This window comes from Oncorhynchus clarkii, chromosome 7, assembly GCF_045791955.1.
Source record: "Oncorhynchus clarkii lewisi isolate Uvic-CL-2024 chromosome 7, UVic_Ocla_1.0, whole genome shotgun sequence".
Taxonomy (NCBI): domain Eukaryota; kingdom Metazoa; phylum Chordata; class Actinopteri; order Salmoniformes; family Salmonidae; genus Oncorhynchus; species Oncorhynchus clarkii.
Window position 1 is genome coordinate 83,302,149 of NC_092153.1, and position 10,105 is coordinate 83,312,253.

The 10,105-nt window shown below is 39.4% G+C and overlaps 1 protein-coding gene across 2 annotated transcripts in view; it reads right to left on the reverse strand.

Annotated features, from left to right (window-relative positions):
• Nucleotides 1–9,053, reverse strand: part of LOC139413917 (solute carrier family 6 member 11b) — a 63,278-nt gene extending 54,225 nt beyond the window's left edge. Inside the window, exons 1-4 of one of the 2 annotated variants that reach the window (XM_071161775.1) lie at nt 8,677–9,053; nt 5,385–5,600; nt 4,188–4,322; nt 2,358–2,498 (exon numbers count right to left, since the gene is read on the reverse strand). In XM_071161775.1, coding sequence (XP_071017876.1) covers nt 2,358–2,498; nt 4,188–4,322; nt 5,385–5,586 — 478 coding nt within the window. In that variant the 5' untranslated portion in view covers nt 5,587–5,600; nt 8,677–9,053. The remainder of the gene's footprint in view (nt 1–2,357; nt 2,499–4,187; nt 4,323–5,384; nt 5,601–8,676) is intronic. The other variant, XM_071161776.1, reaches the window with a different exon arrangement.
• Between the last annotated feature and the right edge of the window lie 1,052 nt (nt 9,054–10,105).

Sequence of the window (10,105 nt, forward strand, 5' to 3'; positions counted from 1 at the left end):
CTACAAGGAAACAGACAGGGAACATATCACAGTTCTCTACAAGGAAACATGGAACATATCACAGTTCTCTACAAGGAAACAGAGAACATATCACAGTTCTCTACTAGGAAACAGACAGTGAACATATCACAGTTCTCTACAAGGAAACAGCGAACATATCACAGTTCTCTACAAGGAAACAGAAACAGAGAACATATCACAGTTCTCTACTAGGAAACAGACAGTGAACATATCACAGTTCTCTACAAGGAAACAGGGAACATTTCACACACAGTTCTCTACTAGGAAACAGTGAACATATCACAGTTCTCTACAAGGAAATAGACAGGGAACATATCACAGTTCTCTACTAGGAAACAGGGAACATATCACAGTTATCTACTAGGAAACAGACAGTGAACATATCACAGTTCTCTACAAGGAAACAGTGAACATATCACAGTTCTCTACTAGGAAACAGACAGGGAACATATCACAGTTCTCTACAAGGAAACAGAAACAGAGAACATATCACAGTTCTCTACTAGGAAACAGACAGTGAACATATCACAGTTCTCTACAAGGAAACAGGGAACATATCACAGTTCTCTACTTGGAAACAGTGAACATATCACAGTTCTCTACAAGGAAACAAAAACAGAGAACATATCACAGTTCTCTACTAGGAAACAGGGAACATATCACAGTTCTCTACTAGGAAACAGACAGTGAACATATCACAGTTCTCTACTAGGAAACAGACAGTGAACATATCACATTTCTCTACAAGGAAACAGACAGGGAACATATCACAGTTCTCTACAAGGAAACAGGGAACATATCACAGTTCTCTACAAGGAAACAGAGAACATATCACAGTTCTCTACTAGGAAACAGACAGTGAACATATCACAGTTCTCTACAAGGAAACAGCGAACATATCACAGTTCTCTACTAGGAAACAGACAGGGAACATATCACAGTTCTCTACAAGGAAACAGAAACAGAGAACATATCACAGTTCTCTACTAGGAAACAGACAGTGAACATATCACAGTTCTCTACAAGGAAACAGGGCACATTTCACACACAGTTCTCTACTAGGAAACAATGAACATATCACAGTTCTCTACAAGGAAATAGACAGGGAACATATCACAGTTCTCTACTAGGAAACAGGGAACATATCACAGTTCTCTACTAGGAAACAGACAGTGAACATATCACAGTTCTCTACAAGGAAACAGTGAACATATCACAGTTCTCTACTAGGAAACAGACAGGGAACATATCACAGTTCTCTACAAGGAAACAGAAACAGAGAACATATCACAGTTCTCTACTAGGAAACAGACAGTGAACATATCACAGTTCTCTACAAGGAAACAGGGAACATATCACAGTTCTCTACTTGGAAACAGTGAACATATCACAGTTCTCTACAAGGAAACAAAAACAGAGAACATATCACAGTTCTCTACTAGGAAACAGGGAACATATCACAGTTCTCTACTAGGAAACAGACAGTGAACATATCACAGTTCTCTACTAGGAAACAGACAGTGAACATATTCAGTATTGAACAACATGGAGGTAGATGGTCAGACTAGACTAGAATAGAATAGAATACACTAGAATAGAATAGACTAGAATATAATAGAATACACTAGAATAGAATAGACTAGAATAGAATAGAATACACTAGAATAGAATAGACTAGACTAGAATATAATAGAATACACTAGAATAGAATAGACTAGACTAGAATATAATAGAATACACTAGAATAGAATAGACTAGAATATAATAGAATACACTAGAATAGAATAGACTAGACTAGAATATAATAGAATACACTAGAATAGAATAGACTAGAATATAATAGAATACACTAGAATAGAATAGACTAGACTAGAATATAATAGAATACACTAGAATAGAATAAACTAGAATATAATAGAATACACTAGAATAGAATAGACTAGACTAGAATATAATAGAATACACTAGAATAGAATAGACTAGAATATAATAGAATACACTAGAATAGAATAGACTAGAATATAATACACTAGAATAGAATAGACTAGACTAGAATAGAATAGAATACACTAGAATAGAATAGACTAGAATATAATAGAATACACTAGAATAGAATAGACTAGAATAGAATAGAATACACTAGAATAGAATAGACTAGAATAGAATACACTAGAATAGAATAGACTAGACTAGAATATAATATAATACACTAGAATAGAATAGACTAGACTAGAATATAATATAATAAAATAAATGTTTTTTTATAAATTTTTATAAGTAGGACCCAGGTGAAGCAGGATGCATTATGGGTCTCACCTGAACAGGTGTGTTCTCACCTGTGTTCCAGTAGTGATCACACGAGGCCCAGGGTAGCTCCGTGGTGAAGCAGTTGAACAGGTAGAAGATAGCCCAGGACAGGATAACCACATAATACACATTCAAATGGGCCACGATCACCTGGGTCGCATAGCCAATACCTGTAGAACAGACAGAGAGATTACATAGGCATGAAACAGACAGAGAGATTACATAGGCATGAAACAGACAGAGAGATTACACAGGGATGAAACAGACAGAGAGATTACACAGGCATGAAACAGACAGAGAGATTACACAGGCATGGACAAACAGAGAGATTACACAGGCATGAAACAGACAGAGAGATTACACAGGCATGAAACAGACAGCGAGATTACACAGGCATGAAACAGACAGAGAGATTACACAGGCATGAAACAGACAGAGAGATTACATAGACATGAAACAGACAGAGAGATTACACAGGCATGAAACAGACAGAGAGATTACACAGGCATGAAACAGACAGAGAGATTACACAGGCATGGACAAACAGAGAGATTACACAGGCATGAAACAGACAGACCAATGACCTTATGGCTAGAATGTCCGCCCTAAAATCGGAAGATTGGGTGGTCGAGTCATTTAAAAAAAAAAATGTTTTATTTAATTAGGCAAGTCAGTTAAGAACAAATTCTTATTTACAATGACAGGCCTAAACGGGACGACGCTGGGCCAATTGTGTCCTGTCCAGTGTTCTGACTAGTGTCCTGTCCAGTGCCCTGACTAGTGTCCTGTCCAGTGTCCTGACTAGTGTCCTGTCCAGTGTACTGACTAGTGTCCTGACTAGTGTCCTGTCCAGGCGGTGTACTGGTACATCAAGACGCCTCACTACAGAAACAGGAGATAGACTAGTGTCCTGTCCAGGGAGTGTACTGGTACATCAAGCTGCCTCACTACAGAAACAGGAGATAGACTAGTGTCCTGTCCAGGGGGTGTCCTGGTACATCAAGACGCCTCACTACAGAAACAGGAGATAGACTAGTGTCCTGTCCAGGGAGTGTACTGGTACATCAAGCTGCCTCACTACAGAAACAGGAGATAGACTAGTGTCCTGTCCAGGGGGTGTCCTGGTACATCAAGCTGCCTCACTACAGAAACAGGAGATAGACTAGTGTCCTGTCCAGGGAGTGTACTGGTACATCAAGCTGTCTCACTACAGAAACAGGTGATAGACTAGTGTCCTGTCCAGGCGGTGTACTGGTAGATCAAGCTGCCTCACTACCAGAAACAGGAGATAGACTAGTGTCCTGTCCAGGGGGTGTCCTGGTACATCAAGCTGCCTCACTACAGAAACAGGAGATAGGAGTCTATGAGCTGTTCAGCGGGACAGAGAGAGAGAAAATACTCAGGAAGGTTTAAACAAACACAGACACACAGAACATACAGGTATGTAAATTCATCGTAAGGAAAAAACACAGAGAGAATAAACCGGCATGGGATGGATAATATATACATAAAGATGAATATAAAACAATATTTGACTTCCTTTCTCACTACGTTGGATAAATAACATCAATCATTACTTGAATTAAAGACGTAAGGTCATAAGATAGATAAACATGTACAGTCAGCACAATCACCAGGGTAGGATAAGTACTTAACTAATAGTCAACTGTGATTGTAATCGAGAGGGTGATTGTTTATTTCGTTTTTATTATCATTATGAAGGGAATATAAACCACAATAGTTGACTTTAGTGTTAATAATATAACCAAAATATAATTATTTAATGACATTATTTATTTATTTATTATGTATTAATACATAATCGAGAAGAAAAATGAAATAAATAAAGGCATTATTACCTTCAAAGAGCGGGCAGCATTTCCTCCAACATGTGATGCCTCCTTCGCTGGTGAACTGTCCCAGAGCTGTCTCCAGGAAGAACACCGGGATGCCACAACATATAAAGAAGATTATATATGGTACGAAGAACGCACCTGGAAAACACACACACACACACACACACACACACAGACACACACACAGACACACACACAGACACACACACACACACACACACACACACACAGACACACACAGACACACACAGACACACACAGACACAGACACGGACACAGACACACACACACACACAGACACACACACACACACACACACACACACACACACACACACACACACACACACACACACACACACACACACACACACAGATACACACACAGACACACACACACACACACACGTTGACTAGTGTTAAAAGAACGGTTCTTAATAATAATATGGGGCCCAGTTTCCCGGACACGGAAAAGGCCAAGTCCTTGGAGTAAGAAAAAATAATAATTTTGAATGAAGATTATAATATTGAAAGTCCTAGAAGATTCTGTTTTTTACAGTACTCAAAAGAGACAGATTGGGAGGGGATCTTTCTTGAATAAAGAAGGACTAGTGGTGTTCAAATCAAATCAAATGTTTATTGGTCACGTACACATGTTTAGCAGATGTTATTGGTCACGTGCACATGGTTAGCAGATGTTATTGGTCACATACACATGGTTAGCAGATGTTATTGGTCACGTACACATGGTTAGCAGATGTTATTGGTCACATACACATGGTTAGCAGATGTTATTGGTCACATACACATGGTTAGCAGATGTTATTTGTCACGTACACATGGTTAGCAGATGTTATTGGTCACGTACACATGGTTAGCATATGTTATTGGTCACTATATTGTTATAACAGAGGTTGAGGAATATCTGGCCTCCTCTGTTGTTATAAGAGGGGTCGGGGAATATCTGACCTCCTCTGTTGTTATAACAACCCTATGATCTTTTGGAAGAACAGCTACCCCCCCGCCCCGAATGATCTACAACATGGTTGAATCAATGTCTTACCTCCTCCAGTCTTATAACACAGGTAAGGGAACAGTCAAGTAATGGCTTAGATGTTGGGTTGTTAGTCGTTGGACCCAGGTTCCAGTCCCAGGTTCCAGCTAACCTCCGAATTTGCTATAATACAGTAGAATATCTTACCTCCTCCATTCTTGTAACACAGGTAGGGGAAACGCCACACGTTTCCAAGCCCTATGATCTCTCCGGCCACCGACAGGACAAACTCAATCTTGTTGTTCCAGTGGCCCCTCTCGTTGACCGGCTTCTTGTCGTTGGCTGACTCGAAGTCCAGGGCGTCCTCTGGTTTGCCATTGATTACTGAGACTTTCTTCTCGCCTGTCATGGCGTTGCAACAGCCTGAAATGATACGAATCGATTTTACACTCCTTCAATGAGATTAAACCTCTGGTTTAAGGCTATACAGTGATATTTTAAATTTGAAGCATGTTTATGATGAGGCAGCTGAGAGAGGCGGCCGGGGACAGGGTAGAGTAGAGGAGAGTAGAGTTAGAGTAGAGTAGAATTTGAGTAGAGTAAAGGAGAGTAGAGTTATAGTAGAGTAGAGTTAGAGTAGAGTATAGTTAGAGTAGAGTTAGAGTAGAGTTAGAGTAGAGTAGAGTAGAGTAGAGTAGAGTTATAGTAGAGTTAGAGTAGAGTTAGAGTAGAGTAGAGTTAGAGTAGAGTAGAATTAGAGTAGAGTAGAGTAGAGTTAGAGTAGAGTTAGAGTAGAGTAGAGTTAGAGTAGAGTAGAGTTAGAGTAGAGTAGAGTAGAGTAAAGGAGAGTAGAGTTAGAGTAGAGTAGAGTTAGAGTAGAGTTAGAGTAGAGTTAGAGTAGAGTAGAGTTAGAGTAGAGTAGAGTTAGAGTAGAGTAAAGGAGAGTAGAGTTAGAGTAGAGTAGAGTTAGAGTAGAGTTAGAGTAGAGTTAGAGTAGAGTAGAGTTAGAGTAGAGTAGAGTTAGAGTAGAGTAGAGTTAGAGTAGAGTAGAGTAGAGTTAGAGTAGAGTAGAGTTAGAGTAGAGCAAAGGAGAGTAGAGTTAGAGTAGAGTTAGAGTAGAGTAGAGTTAGAGTAGAGTTAGAGTAGAGTTAGAGTAGAGTAGAGTTAGAGTAGAGTAAAGGAGAGTAGAGTAGAGTTAGAGTAGAATTAGAGTAGAGTAAAGGAGAGTAGAGTAGTACGGCCGGGGACAGGGTAGAGTAAAGGAGAGTAGAGTTAGGGTAGAGTAGAATTAGAGTAGCGGTAGAGTACAATTATAGTAGAGCAGAGTTAAAGTAGAGTAGAGTATAGCAGAGTTAGAGTAGAGGTAAAGTAGAGTAAAAGTAGAGTTATAATAGACTAGAGTTAGGGTAGAGTAGAGTAGAGTAGAGTAGAGTTGAGTACCGTTGTGGCCAAAATAATTTTGTGAATGACACAAATATTAATTTCCACAAAGTTCGCTGCTTCGGTGTATTTAGATATTTTAGTCAGATGTTACTATGGAATGCTGAAGTATAATTACAAGCATTTCATAAGTGTCAAAGGCTTTTATTGACAATTACATGAAGTTGATGCAAAGAGTCAAAATTTGCAATGTTGACCCTTCCTTTTCAAGACCTCTGCAATCCGCCCTGGCATGTTGTCAATTAACTTCTGGGCCACATCCTGACTGATGGCAGCCCATTCTTGCATAATCAATGCTTGGAGTTTGTCAGAATTTGTGGGTTTTTGTTTGTCCACCCGCCTCTTGAGGATTGACCACAAGTTCTCAATGGGATTAAGGTCTGGGGAGTTTCCTGGCCATGGACCAAAAAAATAGCGATGTTTTGTTCCCCGAGCCACTTAGTTATCACTTTTGCCTTATGGCAAGTTGCTCCATACATGCTGGAAAAGGCATTGTTGGTCACCAAACTGTTCCTGGATGGTTGGAAGAAGTTGCTCTCGGAGAATGTGTTGGTACCATTCTATATTCACGGCTGTGTTCTTAGGCAAAATTGTGAGTGAGCCCACTCCCTTGGCTAAGAAGCAACCCCACACATGAATGGTCTCAGGATGTTTTACTGTTGGCATGACACCGGAGAGTGAGAGGTATATTTAGAGTAGTGTTAGAGTAGAGTGAGAGAAGAATAGAGTACGAGTAGAATAGAGGTAGAGGTAAATTAGAGTAGAGTTAGAGTAGAGTAGAGTTAGAGAAGAGTACAGTTAGAGAAGAGTACAGTTAGAGTAGAGTAGAGTAGAGTTAGAGAAGAGTAGAGTTAGAGTAGAGTAGAGTTATAGTAGAGTTAGAGTAGAGTAGAGTTAGAGTAGAGTAGAGTTAGAGTAGAGTTAGAGTAGAGTAGAGTAGAGTAGAGTAGAGTTAGAGTTATAGTAGAGTAGAGTTATAGTAGAGTAGAGTTAGAGTAGAGTAGAGTTAGAGTAGAATAGAGTTGGAGTAGAGTAGAGTAGAGTTATAGTAGAGTAGAGTTATAGTAGAGTAGAGTTAGAGTAGAGTAGAGTTATAGTAGAGTAGAGTTATAGTAGAGTAGAGTTATAGTAGAGTACAGTTATAGTAGAGTAGAGTAGAGTAGAGTTATAGTAGAGTAGAGTTACAGTAGAGTAGAGTTAGAGTAGAGTAGAGTTATAGTAGAGTAGAGTTATAGTAGAGTAGAGTTATAGTAGAGTAGAGTTATAGTAGAGTAGAGTTAGAGTAGAGTTATAGTAGAGTAGAGTTAGAGTAGAGTAGAGTAAAGGAAGAGTAGAGTTAGAGTAGAGTTATAGTAGAGTAGAGTTATAGTAGAGTAGATTTATAGTAGAGTAGATTTATAGTAGAGTAGAGTTAGAGTAGAGTAGAATAGAGTTGATGTAGAGTAGAGTAGAGTTATAGTAGAGTAGAGTAGAATTCGAGTAGAGTTATAGTAGAGTAGAGTTATAGTAGAGTAGATTTATAGTAGAGTAGATTTATAGTAGAGTAGAGTTAGAGTAGAGTAGAGTTAGAGTAGAGTAGAATAGAGTTGAAGTAGAGTAGAGTTAGAGTAGAGTAAATGTAGAGTAGAGTTCCACCACTTTAGGATGACACTGGGAGACTGGGAGTCTTCGACTACAATCACAGGAAATTACACTAGAGATATGTCTGACATGCATTTACAATGTGGGGTCTCCATGACCTACAAGAACCTCAACTTAAGCCCTGTTACAAAATTGGTATGATATAGTTTATAAACGGACATTCAAATAAAATCAAATAGAGCTGTGTCGTCAATCAGGAGGTCCCCCAAATGCAACAATTGTCTCTCCAATTAGGAACATCATGACACAATTGAATTTAGGTGTGACAAAGTCATGAGCGCAAAACGACACATCATCAACTCTTACAATAGATTTTTTTTAAATCATGATTCTTATCGACCCCGCCTTCCCCCTCGTCTAGTGGATGAGAGAAAGCATGAATTGACAAAGAGGTGAAGTCTGAAGTCACACTACTCACCGATATACTGTAGGTTATATAGTGAAGAATATACTGTAGGTTATATAGTAAAGGCTCCGTGGCTTTAGATTCTAAGAAGAGAACCAGGACGCGATAAAGAAGGAGAGAAAAACAGGAAGTTCTGGATGTTTTTCCGCCGTCAGTTGAATGTGGTTGTTTTTGTTTTGTCTCCGTCTATATAAAGGAAGATTCCGGTTAGGCGGCTGCGGTAGATATCTCGTACCAGGCTCGCGCTGGATAGGATAACATGCAACTGCGCAGCCGGTGGGTAAAGCGCGCGATGTGATCTCCTAACGCCTCCGGTTGGACAGAAGCCACGAGGTAACCGTAACCACACAGCGCGGTGTTTCACACACCATTGTAAACTCACGCTACACAGCACAGGGAAAAAGGGGGACGGAGTTACGAAGACCAACGGAAAGATAACCAGGCTGAACAAAATGAGGAAAAATTATAGCCTATAGCTCACCGACACAGAGAGTGTGAGGTTTTATTCTCGGTGTGTGGGTATTTGTTGTTGTTGTTGTTGTTTTCGTTGAGCCAGGCTAACAATCTATTCAAGACCTGGATAGATCTATAGAGGGGAGGGAAACCAATTCTGCCATCACTAGAAGACTGCATGTATAAGCTTGTCGTGAGTGATTTAGACATTTGACGGAACTGTATTGTGAATGTACTGTATAGAGTCATACGAGCTTTTGTGGTTTCAGTGCATCGTGTGTAATAAATAACCTGTCAACCATCATAACTGCATGTTTCCATAACAAGTGGTCACTACAGTAGCAAAGTGACAAATTGTCATAAACTTTATTTACATTTAAAATGTCAAGTTCTCGCTTTAAAAACCGAATGAAAACTCAAATCAAATTCTGATGACTTCAAAAATGTCATTTTTCCAAAACATGTGAATTAAACTTCTTTTTTTTTACAAAACTAGTTGAACAAAGTGGAAATGATCAATATTGTAAATATTAATGACCTACAAGTAGAGAAATGTTGCAGATATTAGCATAATAATTTGCTCAAAACACAGTTATTTAGTAGTTCTAAATATATGTATTTTTTTTAACCTTAGTTCAGGGTGTGTTGAGAAGGAAAGTCGAACCTAAAGAGTGGACGAGTGGCTGTGAGTTAAAGGAGTTTACGGGGTGGTACAAGTGACTATTTTGCCGAATCCCAGCCACATGATCAGCAGGGAAATGTCAAGAGAATGAAGGGGAGTCAAACCTAAAGAGCTAGAAACCATTGATTTATGAATTGATGTCAGTGGTGTTGTATCCTTTGTTAAGACAAAGGCTGTGTATCCCAAATGGCACCCTAATCTCTTTATAGTGTACTACTTTGGACCAGTGTCCACGAGGCTCTGGTCAAAAGGAGTGCACTATATAGGGAACAGGGGGGTGGGGGTGGGGGGGGGGGAGGGGGCATT